At 45.4% G+C, this 17,500-nt stretch overlaps 1 protein-coding gene across 2 annotated transcripts in view; it reads left to right on the top strand.

Annotated features, from left to right (window-relative positions):
• The window catches only part of pias1b (protein inhibitor of activated STAT, 1b), a 40,958-nt gene that overhangs the window by 9,526 nt on the left and 13,932 nt on the right, over nucleotides 1-17,500 (top strand). For both annotated transcript variants that reach the window (XM_012818712.3, XM_031564799.2), the window contains exons 2-4: nucleotides 3,158-3,632; nucleotides 12,377-12,461; nucleotides 13,186-13,233. In XM_012818712.3, coding sequence (XP_012674166.2) covers nucleotides 3,158-3,632; nucleotides 12,377-12,461; nucleotides 13,186-13,233 — 608 coding nt within the window. The remainder of the gene's footprint in view (nucleotides 1-3,157; nucleotides 3,633-12,376; nucleotides 12,462-13,185; nucleotides 13,234-17,500) is intronic.

The following is a 17,500-nucleotide window of genomic DNA, read 5'->3' as shown; positions in this document are numbered from 1 at the left end:
ATTACCTTTTCTCTTTTGTCTTTGTCACTCTTGTTTTATTCTTGTTTTTTTTCTCTCCGTCAATGTTTTGAAATCTCTGCTGCTCTCTCTCTCCCCACCCCCTTTCTCCTCTCCCCCTCTTTGTATTTCTCTTAGCCCCCCCTTCTTCCCCCCCCTCTCTCCCTCTGTCTTTATCCTCTCGTCCTGCCCCCCCCGTCCTGCCCTCCCCCCTCCCATGCCCGGCTCAATAGAAGATGTTTTAATATAGAGACCAAATGGGCGTCACCACCCGAGCAGCAGCAGAAGCCACCCGCTCCACCCATTCCCCCCGCGCCAGTCACAATAAAGACTGTTTATCTTCCCCGCACCCCACCACACCACACCGCACCGGAGCGCAAACACACCACACACACTCAGGTGGAGAAGCAAAGTGAAGCTTCAGGTCTCCCTTCAGACCAGCAGCTCATTAGTCTCATAGCTTCATAAACAGCCAACAGAGTTTTTTTCTTTTTCCTTTAAACAAATGAAATGGTATTTCAGTGCCTGCACTGAGGAAAAAGCATTGGCGACCACCATGTCTGTGTGTTTACCTCTCCACGTTCCTCTTCTCCTCTACCCTCTTCACCCCTCCTCTCTCTCCATCTTGTCAAGGCCAGTGCTGTCTGTAGTTCGGCTGCTTGTGAGGCCAGTGCTGTCTGTAGTTCGGCTGCTTGTCAAGGCCAGTGCCGTCTGTAGTTCGGCTGCTTGTGAAGGCCAGTGCCATCTGTAGTTCGGCCGCTTGTGAGCTCGTGAAGAATTAATGAGTTGGTCCAGTGTGCAGGTAAAAACACTATGGTGCCTTTTTAGTCTTCCCTTTGACCTGGCTGCTCTGAATACTTACATTTATTACTAGCAGGTGCTTATATCTGAACCGCTAGCAGTGCAGTTAAGGTGTCGGTCGCCGTCTCATCATGTGAACTACAGAACCTCTGAAATGGTGGGCAGATCTCAGACACATGGCTGTGTTCTTTGCAGTGTCTCAGAGACAGGGCTGTGTTCTCTGCAGTGTCTCAGTGTCTCAGAGACATGGCTGTGTCCTCTGCAGTGTCTGAGACACATGGCTGTGTTCTCGGCGGTGTCTCAGACACATGGCTGTGTTCTCGGCAGTGTTCTTTGCAGTGTCTCAGTGTCTCAGAGACATGGCTGTGTTCTCGGCAGCGTCTCAGAGACATGGCTGTGTTCTCGGCAGTGTCTCAGAGACAGGGCTGTGTTCTCGGCAGTGTCTCAGTATCTCAGAGACATGGCTGTGTTCTCGGCAGTGTCTCAGTGTCTCAGAGACATGGCTGTGTTCTCTTCAGTGTCTGAGACATGGCTGTGTTCTCGGCAGTGTCTGAGACACATGGCTGTGTCCTCTGCAGTGTCTTGTCTACCAAGCTGCCGTGGACAGTGGATCTCGTAGACATCTGCTTGCTCCAAGAAATGTGTCCACCTCTGTTAGTCTCTGGCCGGGTCGGGCTGGTCGGGCTGGTCAGGTTTATTGCGGTTGGCCTCGCGCTCAAACAGGACCTTGTTATTCCACTGCAAGGGGATCCTGCTCAGTTAATGTTTATCTGGGACTGTTGTTGTGTTTTCATCAAAAATGTGTTTTCATCACTTTGTCGCTCGCAGTCTTTACTTAGCCTAATTCCGCATGAGTCAGCAAAATGGATGGGAGAATGTTCTAGAATGTTATCAGACGTACTCGTGATTGTGGCTAGTAGTAGTTTAACACAGTTGTGTGTACTGCCCTGTGAACCCGTGTGAAATGCCTCAGGACATTATTTCTAAGGGAGTGTATTGCAAAGGGGTGAAAAGTTGGACTTCTGTTGTGAAATGAAGAACCCCTTCATGGCACTAACTGTGAAGTGTGTATTGGCAGGCACACTCATTCACCTGCATTCATTTCTAAGAAACGGGATGACGTGTTTATGGAGACGTTGTGAGTGTGTGTGTGTGTGTGTGTGTGTGTGGTCTGTGTGTGTGTGTGACGTGTCTATGGAGACGTAGGCGTGCACATAGTATAGAATTATTCAAACCCAACGGTAGTGTGTGTGTGTGTGTGTGTGTGTGTGTGTGTTTACGCCTGTGAGCATGAACACTAACTGACAAACCCCAGGAGCTTCTTCTTCTCACACTCGTATAAACTTCTGGCACATAAATCATGGTGTGGAAATTGAAGACGTTTGGTTGGCTGTAGTGATCTGACTAAACCCGTCATCACTCTAACCACAGCCGCCCAAGGCTGCACTTACTGCGGCCGCCCTCGTCAGTGAGCCTGCACTTTCTGCCCCTCGTCTCGTCTCGTCCCCGTCTGTCTCGTCTCGTCTCGTTTGGACTCATCTCACCAGTGAGCCTGCGTGTGTGTGTGTGTGTGTGTGTGTGACTCAATGTTTGCTGTGGGTGAACCCTGGATCCTCTCTCTCTCCCCCCTCTCTCTCTCTCTCTCTCTCTCTCTCTCTCTCTCCTCTCTTTCTCTCTCCCCCTCCCTCTCTCTCTCTCTCCCCCTCCTTCTCTCTCTCTCTCTCTCTCTCTCTCTCTCCTCTCTCTCTCTCTCTCTCTCTCTCTCCCCCTCCCTCTCTCTGTGAGTGTGTGAAATAAGTGAGTGGGGTAAATGATTGTCATCCTTCCGGAGTTTTCTGCAAAAAGATTCAGTAGGAGTGTTATGTCTATTTGTGATAAATTGCCTGTTTAAGTGTAAGTGTGTGTGTGTGTGTGTGTGTGTGTGTGTGTGTGTGTGTGTGTGTGTGTGTGTGTGCGCACGCGCCTGTGTGGGTACAGTCTGTGTTTGCACTGTACACATGCTCTTGGGATGTTTGCCTGGTCATGTTAACTCAGGATGTGTGTGTCACATACTGATGAGTTGTGTGTATGTGTGTGCCACATACTGATGTTTTGTGTGTATGTGTGTGTCACATACTGATGATTTGTGTGTGTGTGTGTGTCACATACTGATGTTTTGTGTGTATGTGTGTGTCACATACTGATGATTTGTGTGTGTGTGTGTGCCACGCACTGACGTTTTCCTTTTTCCCAAGCAGCTTCATAACAACTTTTAAAACAGAAATGGCCTTGACATGAACATCACTGTATGCCTTTATCATTAATATTATTATTTACAGTATTTATCTAGCCACTAAAGCTCTTTTTCTCTCTCAAACAGCAAATGGTGATGAGCCTGCGAGTTTCAGAGTTACAGGTACTACTTGGCTACGCGGGACGCAACAAACACGGACGCAAGCACGAGCTGCTCACCAAGGCGCTGCACCTCCTGAAGCCCGGCTGCAGCCCCGCGGTGCAGGTGAAGATCAAGGAGCTGTACCGCCGCCGCTTCCCCTCCAAGCTGGTGTCGCCCGTGGACCTGGCGCTGCCCAGCGTGCACCTGGCCCCCGGCTCCACCGTCGCGCCAAGCCCTGCGGCCGCTCCCGGCTCCCTGCCTCCCGGCCTGGCACAGATGGCCTTCGACGGGCACGGCGCCCCCTCGCCCCTGCTGCCCGTCTCCCTGCTGGGCCCCAAGCACGAGCTCAGCGGCCTACCGCACCTGCCCGCCGCCATGCACCCTCTCCACCCCGACGTCAAGCTGCAAAGGCTGCCCTTCTACGACCTGCTGGACGACCTCATCAAGCCCACCAGTCTGGGTGAGTCAGAGAGCACAGGGACCCAGACTTATTATTTACAGTGACTCATGACTCATGTGTTATTATTTACAGGGACCCAGACTCATGTGTTATTATTTACAGTGACTCATGACTCATGTGTTATTATTTACAGTGACTAATGAGTTATTATTTACAGTGACTCATGACTCGTGTTATTGTTTACAGGGACCCAGACTCATGTGTTATTATTTACAGTGACTCATGACTCATGTGTTATTATTTACAGGGACCCAGACTCATGTGTCATTATTTACAGGGACCCAGACTAGGGCTGAACGATTTGGGAAAATAATCTAATTGCGATTTTTTACCAAAATATTGCGATTGCGATTCGATATGCGATTTTTTTTTTATCCTCTTTTTTTCCCAACAAAACGTAAAGAATGTTACCAACACAATATTAGATACATTTAGTGTAAAATATTCTTTCCCACATTTTACATTTTTATTTAACTGCTCATTACAGAAACAAGAACAACAAATCGGTGGCTTTGCCACTGTGCATTTAAGTAATTTAAAAAAAGTAATTTTGAGTATAAACACTAGGCATGCACTTTTTAAACACTGTGTGCAAAATGTACCATCTTAAAAAAAATTTTTTTTTTTTTTTTTTTTTTTTTTTTTTTTTTTTTTTGTGACTACGTTTTTTTTATCGCGAACGTTGCGGTTAGAAAATCGCGTTCTATCATATCGCGATTAAATCGCAAATGCAATTAATCGTTCAGCCCTAACCCAGACTCATGTGTTATTATTTACAGGTACCCAGACTGAAGTTATTATTTACAGGAAGTGTCTGCCAATCTAATGTAACCCAGGACACGTAGTCTCATAATTGTTCAGTGTGCACATTCTAAAAAACTCGTCCTGGCGCTGTAAATGGGAAACGAACACTGGGGCTCGGACCGAGCCATAATCAATTTCCGCCAATCAACACGATCAGGGAGGGGTTTCATTTGATTGCCTGTTAAACTCAAATATCACCCTATAACACCCTTTCGCCAGAATCGCGGACTCCTTTAATGTCCTTCAATGTAACTTGCATGTAGACTTTGTATGATTTAGTCATTTAGCAGATGCTTTTATCCAAAGCGACGTACAGGAGAGAACAATCATGCTACGAGCAATAGAGACCTAGTGTAACAATAAATACTACACTCACACACACACACACACACACACAATAGAGACCTAGTGTAACAATAAATACTACTTTACATAAGAAATAAAAATTGCAGGAATGTAACTACTGTAAGAGCGAGCTCAGGACTAGTTAGAGTAGATGGCATAGAGGAAAGATAAGGAGAGGTAGAGGAAGGAAGAGGAAATCATGATGCATGTCATGATACGATACATCACACAATACATCACACGATACATAACACACGATACATCACAATATCACAAACTAATATTAAAAGTCTACAGAAACCTATAATTAATGACATAGTGATACTGCATCCGTACTTTGACCTCTTATAGCTTCAGTTTGTCTGTTGTGTGACAATGAGCGGCCATGACGGTGATCAACTCGGAGTAAGTGATTTTCATTTTAGTGAGGTCACGGGCACGGGTGTCTGTGTGTTCAGTGTCCCAAGCATAAGTGACGCCCCTGTTGTGTGTTAATGTGATCAGGTCATCAAGCTAATAGTCAACAGCAAAAGTCCGTAGAGACTGAGAGTCGTGCTTATGCTAACATTTAGTCCATAGACTGAGAGTCGTGTTTATGCTATCATTTAGTCCATAGACTGAGAGTCGTGTTTATGCTATCATTTAGTCCATAAACTGAGAGTCGTCATTTAGTCCATAGACTGAGAGTCGTGTTTATGCTATCATTTAGTCCATACACTGAGAGTCGTGTTTATGCTATCATTTAGTCCATAAACTGAGAGTCGTCATTTAGTCCATAGACTGAGAGTCGTGTTTATGCTATCATTTAGTCCATACACTGAGAGTCGTGTTTATGCTATCATTTAGTCCTTACACTGAGAGTCGACATTTAGTCCATAGACTGAGAGCCGTGTTTATGCTATCCTTTAGTCCATAGACTGAGAGTCGTGTTTACACGTACACACACACACGTACACACACACACGTACACACACACACGTACACACACACACGCAAAGAGTTTCCAATAATATGCATCTGACGTCAGGTTTCCGGGCTAGTTTCTATAGAATGTCCCACCAACCTCCTCCACATAGTCACGCACTCTCTCTCTCTCTCTCTCTCTCTCTTTCTATCTCTCTCTATCTCTCTATCTCTCTTTCTTTCTTTCTTTCTTTCTATCTCTTTCTATCTCTTATTCTTTCTTTTGATCTTTGTTTACCTCTCCACCCTCTTTTTCTCTTTCTCTGTGACAGAGGAAGAGTGCATTTGGAGTGACCGTGTTTGTTGATCTCATTCTCTTTTTTTTTAAATCTTTTTCTCTTTCTCTTTCTTGCTGCCTTTCATGTCCTCTCCCTCTCTTCTCTCTCTCTTCTCTTCTCTCTCTCTCTCTTCTCTCTCTCCCACACTTTCTCACTGTCTACTCCCCCCCTCTCTCTCTCCCGCTCTTCTCCCTCTCCCTCGTTTCACCCCCTCTCCTCTCTTTTAACTGTCCCTCTCTTTCTGTGTTGTGCATTTGGAACAGCACTGTTAATTTCCTTCTCTGCTGTACTCCCCCCCCTTCTCTCTCTCTCTCTCTCTCTTTTTCTTTCTTTCTTGAGGACAAGTGAGTCTGTCTAGTGAGGCACTGTTCATTTACCCTCTTGCTCGCTCTTTTTCTTTCTCATCTTCTCTCTCCCTCGTTTTCTCTCTCTCGCTCTCACTCTTTTCTGAAGAGGAGTGTGTCTGAAGTAGCGCTGTTAATTTCCCCCTTCTCTCTCGTTTCATTTCCCTCTCTCTCTCTCTCTCTCCCCTTCACTCTTTGCTGAGGAGTGTGTCTGGAGTGGCACTGTTAATCCCCCCCGTCTCTCTCTCCCTCTCTCTCTCCCTCTGCCCTTGTTTAATCTCCCTCTCCCTTCTTCCTCTCTCTCTCTCTTTCTGTCTTTGCTGAGTGGAGGAGTGTGTCTGAAGTGGCACTGTTAATTTCCCCTCTCTCTCTCTCTCCCTGTCTCTCCTTTCCTCTCTCTCTCCCTTCCTGTCTCTCTCTCTCTCCCTTCCTGTCTTTCTCTCCCTTCCTCTCTCTCTCTCTCTCTCTCTCTCTCTCTCCATTACTCCCTCTGTGTGTGCAGCCTCTTCTGAGGTTTAACTTGAAGCTTAAGGGCGTCTCAGGACCATCAGGTTTAACCTGAAGCTTAAGGGTTAGGGTTAGGGTCTCAGGACCATCAGGCTCAAAAGAAGGAAGGAAAAGGAGGAAGTTTGCATTGGATCTCAGTGTTTTACACTCTGCCCTTTTCTTCAGGCTGGGTGTTTGTGTTTGTGTTTGTTTTTGTTTATGTGTTTCTCACGGAGGAGTTGCTTCACCTCCTGTTTCATTACCCTGGAAGTATTGTGAAACACACACAGACAGAGAGAGACACACAGACACACAGAGAGACACACCCCTCCTAAGACCTTATGTTATGTGCTGACCCATGTAGTTTAACCTGTCCTTCAGCATTTTTTTTTCCATGCTTGGCCCTCCTGAAGAAGCTTCTGGTAGACGTGCTGATTTCACATGCCCCCTTAAGTGTAGGTTACCTTACGGGCCTGCCCAGGCCGTGTGATTACCAGTGACCGGAAACCTAAACACTAGACATTATGAAGCCCACAGAATGGAGTGGGACATGTGTGAGAAGGGGGTGATGGTGTTCTGACGACTCTGCGTAAAACCCACCTGGATACCCCCCTACACACACACACACACACACACACACACACACTCCTGTCAGTACCCCCCTACACACACACACACACACCTGGAGTTCTCTGTGTGTGTGCTCCAATACTAATGCTTCAGATCGCTCACCCTGCACTAGTATGCACCTCTATGTCTTTCAACAGCTTCACTAACTGTCCAGCAGGCTTCAGTTCACAGACCTGCCAACCTGCACGCATTTTGTGTACCAACCACGCAATTCTTAGTCAAAATACGCAGGTACGAAATGCCAGCTGAAACTACGCAAAAAAAAAATCAATCAATACAAACCTATACCGTACATTTATTTAAACTACATCCCTCAGATTGGACAAGATGCTACGACCTTGTGCCTGTGGTTCTGTAACCCGACCCGACCCGCAATAGTACTCTCACTCACTCAACATCCACTGATACTAGTGCTACTTTATTATCCACCGAGGCGTAATGCATTGCTGAGGTACAATGGGAAGTGGGGGAGTAATAATCAAGCACATACAGTAAATGTGACCGTAATGTTAGCATATACAACGTTAAAACATGTGTTCGGTAACTTAACGAGATGATGCATTTCAAGGGGTATATCCAGGGCCGGCTCTAGCCCTTTGGTTGCCCTAGGCGAGATTGAGTTTTGCGCCCCCCCACACACACACAATACTTAACATCACTTAACTTTGCATAGCAGTTTTTTCACCCACTTATAATTATACTATTCTACATTGCAGTTCAACAATAAATGTTGCATGGACAACAAACACTAGAATAGTTTCAGAACATTTTCTTTTTTATTAGTTTAAATAATTTATTACACACTCAAAATTAGGATTAAGTTAACTCCATAAACTGTGCAAAACACTCTTAAGCACCTGTAAGGACATTTAAGCAAATTATGACCCTCTATACCCTAACTATACCCTCTACAAACAAAAGTGCTTTTATGGATACTGTACGTACCTCTACAAAATATCTCAAATACCTCACTACAATTCTTCCAGTCATTTAGACCACTCCTAATGAGGTGGTCATTTTTCTGTGAAAAGAGCTTGCAGCAGAAGCAATACAGAGTATTGTTTTTCCTTGAATATACAAGCCAGCTTCTCTTGATTTTCTCCCCATTTACTAATTTCCTGTAGAAGTGGTTGTGGTGGCAGCTTCTCCCATCATCTCTTTTTGGAAATGTAAAGTCTGGACTGGTCTGGTATGGTCCTCTGCAAACTAACTCTGTCCTTACCGGAACACAGCTGGCCAGTCAGCAGGATCTATAGGTTCTCCCTATAGGTTCTCCCTGGATAGCAGGAATTGTGGAGGGTGAGGTGTCTGCAGGCGGCAGTGGAGTTTCACTGGTGCCCAGAGTGCTTGATGTGGTCCTGGATGTCCCTTCACCTTCACCTGTATTCAAGCATATTGTATAGCCAGACAAGCAGTGTTTAATATAATAAGTGAAATGATCATGAATGTGGTTGAACTTCTTTAAGAAAACAAGCTATTGTATTTAATACATGCTAACATGTTTCTATTGTACTTTAAAGTATGGATGTGGCTTGAATAAATACTATTAAATAGACTCACCTGAGGCAGGCTGTGTGTTCCTGGCCTGTGTGTTACTGGCCCCTTGAGTACTACTGGATGTCCCTTCTCCTGCAGCTGTATTTAAACACAGAGTTCATCCATGCTGTTCGTTACAACAGTTGCATTTGGTCATTTCTATCATCCTACCACATAGTTGCATTGTACAAATACATTTTATCTGACCATGTAACTTGTAGTAGATATATTACAATTACTGCCACAAGGCTAAATAATACTAGGCTACTGATTACAATTAGTAGTATCAATGTGATGTGATTATTAAAGTAATAATTGCTAATAATAATAACAATAACAAAAACAGCAACAGTAGTACTAGTTGTGTGGGCTACTTACAAAGTTCAGAGGGAGGCGAATCAGGCGTCCTTTCTACAGCGGCCTCTGCAAAAATTGCCTGAGTGCATCTGGCCAATTTAAAACAAAAATAAACAAAATGTTTAGTATATTCCTGGGGAGGAACTGTACAGAAGGGTGAACACCACCACTATCCCCAAAATGGTTACTGTGTGTGCACCTGCTAGTTGTGAACAGTCACTAAACAGAACTTATGCCAATTATAATTAATGTAGACAGCAACTGTACTTTTCATAACTAGCATACGTTATCCAGATACTGGTCTTTTGACATTTACATCCATGTAGGTTATCAGTGAAGTTACGTTTGCTAGTAATAGCCTACGTAGCAAATTAGCAAAGTAACAGTCGCTAGCTAGCTATAGCTAGCCTAAGTGACAGCAATGAAACGTCCAATATTAGGTGATGCACAATACTACATGTATTTCGTTTGACACCTTAATGGCTGAGATGAGAAGACTTACCTCTATACTTGGCTTTCTTTTCCTCTTCTTCCTTTCTTCGTTTTCGTCCCTGTGCTCCAGATGGTATTGACCGCTTCATTTTTGCGAATGTCACGTAGCTGACACGCTCACGGCTCACCCCACCTTGGCAATGTGCAGGAGCCCTCACATAACTAACGTAACGTAACGCAACCGCCCCCCCTATCGACAATAACCATCAATTCAATCTAAAAATCAGGTTGAAGTAAACGTAGGGCTGAAGGGGCGCCCTCGGATGATCATGATTAATAAACATGTTTTTATTTGCTTGTTATTCTAACTATGATTAATGGGAAGTAGGTCCAAGGGCGACGCTAGAGGGCGCCCCCAACCCATTTGTCGCCCTAGGCAGTCGCCTAGTTCGCCTATAGCAATCGCCGGCCCTGGGTATATCCTTCAGATAAATTTGTATAAAAAGTTAGCCGTAGTAGCTAGCATACGATGTGATTCGCCTGGTTACGAGACGGCTACGGTGTGAATAACTGATGGAGTAGGCTAATTTAGCTGCAGTAACGTTAACGCAAACGCCACGGAGAGTGTTCTAACTTTGAATCGCTCTGTTGGGGCAAAGTGACCATTGCAAAGGTGTTTGACTACAGACTGCTAACGTAGCAAATAATTCCTACTATTGCAGCCAGTCAACCGACCAGCCTTGCAGGTATAAAATAATCATGACGTCAGATGACGATTTTCAGTCTCGTTACCAAAAACAAGACCCAATACAGAGCAACCCTGAGCACTGACATGATAAGCGCTTTGGTGACAAGAAAGGTGAGCATGAATGCAAAGGGGACTGTCTGTCACATGGAAGGCTTCAGTGATGCTTTGCTCAAAAAGGCCAAGTCGCCAAGCTATGAGGCAAAGCAGTCAAGAGCAAGTGCCAGTGGAAGTAGATAGATGGATACTTTAATAGGAGCTTTAAAATATATATTTATATATATATATATATATATATATATATAAATATATTCTTTAGAAGTGCTAAATGATGCAAAATGTAAAGATCTCTTTTCATTTATGGAATTCTTGTCAAGAAAATATGATTGTATTGTTTTCTTCACCGCTGATTTATTATGTTGAATAACTGGATGAATTGACCGTATGCAAAGCCCCTGCCAAACTGAAACCCCTGGTACTCAAAAACTTTCTTCAAGGTTGGCAGGTCTGCCTTCATCTCAGGCCTCAATCTCAGGCCTTCATCTCAGGCCTTCATCTCAGGATTATTTGGAAGGCTAGATAGCTAGGTATAGATAGATGTAGGTAGATATCGATAGATGTAGATAGATTCAGATAGATGCAGATAGATATACAGGTTGATTGATTGATTGATTGATTGATTGATTGATTAGATACTTAGCTATGTACAAACGTACTATATTTATCCCAAAGGAAATTTAGGCTACTGTCTAAACCTCTGGCCTTGGCTTTCACCAACCTCAGTGACCTGGTCTTTCAGGTGGCCCCCCCAGTAGTGGTTCCAGACCATTGGTGGCGTGTAGATCTACGTGCGGCAGGGCCTCGGCTGTGTGTGTGTGTGTGTGTGTGTGTGTGTGTGTGTGTGTGCGTGCGTGCGTGCGTGCGTGCGTGCGTGCGTGCGTGCGTGCGTGCGTGCGTGCGTGCGTGCGTGCGTGCGTGCGTGCGTGCGTGCGTGCGTGCGTGCGTGCGTGCGTGCGTGCGTGCGTGCGTGCGTGCGTGCGTGCGTGCGTGCGTGCGTGCGTGCGTGCGTGCGTGCGTGCGTGCGTGCGTGCGTGCGTGCGTGCGTGCGTGCGTGCGTGCGTGCGCTGCTGCTGCACTCAGGCTTGCCTCCCTCAGGCTGTCACTGGGCTGGGCCAGGCTTAAGCAGGATTGGATTGTGCAACCTTCCAGGAGCTATTTATAGAGCAGAGAGAGAGAGAGAGAGAGAGAGAGAGAGAGAGAGAGAGAGAGAGAGAGAGAGAGAGAGAGAGAGAGAGAGAGAGAGAGAGAGAGAGAGAGAGAGAGAGAGAGAGAGAGAGAGAGAGAGAGAGAGAGAGAGAGAGAGAGAGAGAAAAAGAGGGACCGGACATAGTGCATGTGGACACCGTCTCTTGAAAGGGACGAGGAATAGCAGCCCCTAGCAGCTACACACTTCCCCATCAACAACACAAGACACACAATGTGTGTTTGTACCCTACTCCCCACAAACACACCGAGGCAAGGACCCACTGCTGGAGTCACACAAAGGGATGGAGCACACACACACACACACACATATGCAGCTGTTATGCTGTAGTCAGGTCCTACAGGTTTTCTGTCTGTGATTATAGATGTTGGTAACGTTCTTAAACTTCAGTGACAACTACTTTGAAATCTAACTGAGTTCAAATGACTTAACATTTCGTTTTGTTTTCTTTCTTTCTTTCTTTTTATCTGTCTGTTTCTCTTTCTCTCTCTCTCTCTCTCTCTCTCTCTCTCTCTCTCTCTCTCTCTCTCTCTCTCTCTCCATCCCTCTCTCCGGCACAGCCACAGACAGTAACCAGCGTTTTCAGGAGACGTGTTTCGCTTTCGCTCTGACTCCCCAACAGGTTCAACAGATCAGCAGTTCCATGTGAGTACTGTGTCTGTGTGTTTGTGTCTCTGCATACCTGTGTGTGTGTGTGTGTGTGTGTGTGTGTGTGTGTGTGTGTGTGTGTGTGTGTGTGTGCGTGCGTGCGTGTAAGGATACACTGGATGTAACCCCCCACCCCGCCCCTGGTGTTAATGTATCACCTGACCTTTGGTTTGCGTCATGGGTGTGTAAGCCCCCTCCCCCGCAGTGGTTGGGCTGGAGAGCTGCGCTCGTGTAGTGATGGAGGAGATGATCTAAATCTGCTCCAGCCTCCTCCTTCTCCTCCTCCTCCTCCTCCTCCACCTGCCCTGGGTGGGAATGGAAGGACACTGCTTGAGAGAAAACCTGCTCACATTCCACATCCCAATCTGTCTGCAGTGTTTTTAAAAATATGCCTCATTTATGACAAGGCTAGCAAGAAACCTGACTCTTCTCTCTCTCTCTCTCCTCCCTCCCCCTCTCACTCTCTCCCTCCTCCCTCTCTCTCTCTCTTCCCCCTCCCTCCTCTCTCTCCCTACTCCCTCTCTCTATCTCTCTCTCCCTCCCTCACTCTTCCTCCACTATCTCTCTCCCTCTCTCTCCCCATCCCTCCACCCTTTCTCTCTCTCTCTCTCTCTCTCTCTCTCCCCCTCCCCTCCCTCCCTCTCTCTCTCTTTCCTCCTCCCCCTCCCTCCTCTCACTCACTCTCTCTCTCTCTCACAAACATTCCTCCCCCCCTCCATAGGGACATCTCGGGGACCAAGTGTGATTTCTCAGTTCAGGTTCAGCTAAGGTAAGATCCTCTCTATGCCTCCTCTGCCTTTAGTTAGTTTGACAGACCCTCTCTGTTCAACATTAGTGCCTATCCCTCACCCCCCCCCCACCCCCCACACCAGACCCTCACTGTTCAACATTAGTGCCTATCCCCCCCCCCCCTCCCCCACACCAGACCCTCACTGTTCAACGTTAGTGCCTAACCCCCCCCCCCCCCCAGACCCTCTCTGTTCAACATTAGTGCCTATCCCCCCCCCAGACCCTCTCTGTTCAACATTAGTGCCTATCCCTCACCCCCCCCCACCCCCCACACCAGACCCTCACTGTTCAACATTAGTGCCTATCCCCCCCCCCCTCCCCCACCACCAGACCCTCACTGTTCAACGTTAGTGCCTAACCCCCCCCCCCCCCAGACCCTCTCTGTTCAACATTAGTGCCTATCCCTCACCCCCCCCCACCCCCCCCCCCCAGACCCTCTCTGTTCAACATTAGTGCCTATCCCTCACACCCCCCCCCCCCCCCTAGACCCTCTCTGTTCAACATTAGTGACCGTGGTTACATGGATTCGAATAACTGCCTTAGTCGGACTGAAATCGCATTATCCGTTTCATGTAAGCACCTTAGTCGGATCGTAGTCGGACCGCACATAGTCGGACTAACACCCCTGGATAACTCGATCCGATCCAGTTGATAGTTCGACTATTGCGGCATGTAACGGTGAATTGGATAAGGAACTGGACTTTGCGTCTTTGCGCATGCTTGAGATCCCGCCGCCATCCTCCCTCCCTCCCTGCCAGGTCGTGACCCGGAAGACGAAAGAGACGATACGTTGTCTCAGCTGTTCATACTAATGACACGTTTATTTATGAATATCCTGCAGACTGTCTCACAAGCTTATTCTTGTTGACTATGAACAAACATAACAGAAGAGGTCCGAAGATATGAGTACCTTTACAACCCCTCCTTAAAAACGTATAAGGACGTTCAAATTACGATACTTATGTGGTGCCAGTGTTGACAAAAACGTTGACTGCGACTGTTTGGACAGAGCGCGCTAATTCACCGAACAAATACTTTCATATTAATTTCCCACCACTTGTTAGTCATGTCATCCATTCATATCGATGTGAATCAATCAATACTAATACATCTTTAACTGTGATGTGTTTTTGTTTCATTTCACAACGTATTTACTGTATAATCAACGATAGCAGGTGCCCGCTTGTAAACAGTCCACATTTTATTTGCTTAAAACACACAGCAGTACTGTCAAATCAGAAAGCAAATCAGCTGTTAAAGGGCTGTTACCTGACCAAATACCTTTCAAACTCGGTGATAGTATTCACAACTAATTTGTTCTTCATTCTATCAAATATGATGAAGTGTGGTCCGCGACGGCCACAAGTAAATTATTGCGACATTTCTAACATACAACTCAGAACGAAGAGAACACAGCCAGTAGTAGCCTAATCTAATAAAGAGTTGTCTAATCTATTAACAAGGTCATGGATTGGTGGCTTAAGACAGGAACTATGAAAAGAAAATTAAATGAGAAAGCCTCAACATAGACAAGGAGAAAGTGATTCAGCCTCATAGGGCATTATCTCGTCGCGGAGTTGCATTCAAAACACTGTGTTTTTCTCCCGCTGAGACAGCAAGATGATAACTAGGCTATATTCTGTGTTGTGTGACGTTGGATAATGACAGCTTTTAATTATGAAAAGTTGACTACTAGGATGGCTGTATTAATGCCAGTGGGCTAGCCTACTGTTGGTAGTGAAATACTGCGGTCAGTATGCGCATCGTTGTGTTTTGTGATGTCTGTCTGAGTGTGTGATGGGAGTATGAGGCTGTGAGCGAACTAGTTTGTAACATAACCAAGTCACGCATGGAGCAGGGTTCCAGATGCTTTGCCTTGCGCATTGTCATATCTATAACTAGCCTACTGGTACGTACAAAAGGAGAGCCCGCGAAAATCATGTGTGCGCTAACAATTGTCTGGCGCCAGGTCTTGGGTAGGAGGCATGTTGTTCCGGGGATATTTAGGTAAATGGTCCGCGAATTTTTATTGGCTAAGTGGTCCTTGGTCTGAAAAAGTTTGAGAAACACTGCTTTATAGACAATAACGATCATACACTCCCATTGCACTCAAACAACCACACTCAAACGAGGAGATATTGTATCAATTAGCCTATTAAGTACTGTATTTATTGATTGCAAAGAGTTCAACGTTACAGCAACATAACTTTGCTCCGGTCGCTAAATCTGATATATCCGTGTGCATCATCGCTCTCCCTCTCTCTCTCTGCCACACCCACCCTGTAACCTACGTGTTTATACATTATAGAAGCAAGACCATTATATTGTAACAAATCACGGAAGCGTGGTATATTTGTTATGGCTTTTTATTAAACACAAATCACTGTCACAATGGCACGGGCTTTATGCCCACGAACAGACTGTGCTACCGTCACCCACCTGTATAAGCTCTGTCCCAACACAGAACAACGACATGTAATTAGAACGGTAAGGAACATATAGCCTAGGGAACGTCATGCATAACATAAAGTATAACAGTATGCGCCCGCTGCACGGCATTACGGGGCGACTATTCCGACACGTTATAATATTCTGGTTTAAAGTTAATGCTTGTGAAATCAGCTGTCACTCGACTATTACCTGACCAATACCTGTCAAACTCGGTCATAGAAAAATATCATGAATGCATATTTATTACGATGGGGAAACTATAAAATCGGAGTACGGACAACTAATGCCCAGCGTTGACGATGCAGATATAGAGCTGGAAACAGCTAAATGAGCTACAGCCCAAATGCAGTGAGCTTTATCAAGCCCTGGAAAGTTCGGCACATTTGCCCGTTTCCACAGCGTCTGCTGAGCGGTCATTCAGTACAATGGGGCGTCTTAAGACATATCTTACGAAGTACGATGACTGACAAAAGACTGACTGGACTTGCTCTTATGAATATTCACACAGATTTGGAAATCGACAGCGAAGAAGTACTTAAACAATTTGATGCAACTTGCAGAAGGGCAATGCGTTTTGGCTGTAACCCATTATTTGCGCGCGTGTGTGTGTGTGAATGTGCATACGTTTCTCTCGCCTTTTATCTTTCACCTTTGAATAATGTAACTTATAAACACATCGGCCTGGCAGAAACAAACAAACAAACAAACAAACAACCCAAGAGGCAACACGCATTTCTGGACCGATGAACAGACGCGATTCATGCTCAATCAACTGTTGTTGTTATTGGTAGTGGTGAAGAGGTCAAGCGGAAAGGGCTGCATCACCACTAGTTGTAATAAAAACAGCGCCACCTATCGTATCGGATATGACATGCTTTCGGCCAATGATTCGATTTATTCACTGCCATGTACATTGGGATAATAGCACCTACCCTCGAAAGAAAGCATAGTCCGACTAAGCAAAGATTCGAATTATACCATCATGTAAACACACTGAGTGCCTATCCCTCACCCCACCCCACTAGAGCTGCAACGATTAGTCGACGTAATCGACGATGTCGATTATGAAAAATTGTCGACGATGATTTTTATTGTCGACGCGTCATAAAATATAGCAGAGCTACCGGTAATTTTCATTCGGCATTGCAATGCACTATAGGAAGTGCGAAATAGTGCATCTTTAACTAATAATAATTGACCATCATTGAGAAAAATGGAACAGAATCTGCAAATAGCCTAGCATATAAATCATGCACCGTTTTCTTTGCCCTCCGTTCTCGTACCTTCATGTGCTGCATATCAGAAATGGCCGACTGAAAAGCGAATTATTCTGAGACGGCTCATGTTACCATGGAAACAATAAACAAAGCTAGCTTTAGTAGCTGCTGCATATGAGATATGGCTAACAGAAAAGTTGTCATTTTTCTCAATGATGGTCAATTATTAGTAGTTAAAGGAGCACTATTCCAGTATTTCAAAGAGAATGAGCTGTGGGAGCACAAGAACAGTGAGTGTCTAGCAGCAATTATCATAGACATATATGATATATCTATAACTTATAGTAAGGTTTAAGCTTACATGTTGGAAAACAGAACGTCTCATGGAGGATGCTTGCTAACGCTATTTCATTTATGTTAAGTGCAATGTAGTAAATCAGTGAATTATCAGAGTAGCCTGTATTTTCGTTTGTTCTGAATAGTTAACCTCCTCCACTTAGCATTCTTCAAACAAAAGATTGTGGAAAAAATATATATTTCATAAGTTGAATTTGAATGTCACTTGCAGCCCAGTTATTC

Source organism: Clupea harengus, chromosome 3 (assembly GCF_900700415.2).
Source record: "Clupea harengus chromosome 3, Ch_v2.0.2, whole genome shotgun sequence".
Classification (NCBI taxonomy): Eukaryota; Metazoa; Chordata; class Actinopteri; order Clupeiformes; family Clupeidae; genus Clupea; species Clupea harengus.
Note: the sequence above shows the minus strand (reverse complement) of the source record. Positions and strands in the feature narration are given on the sequence as shown.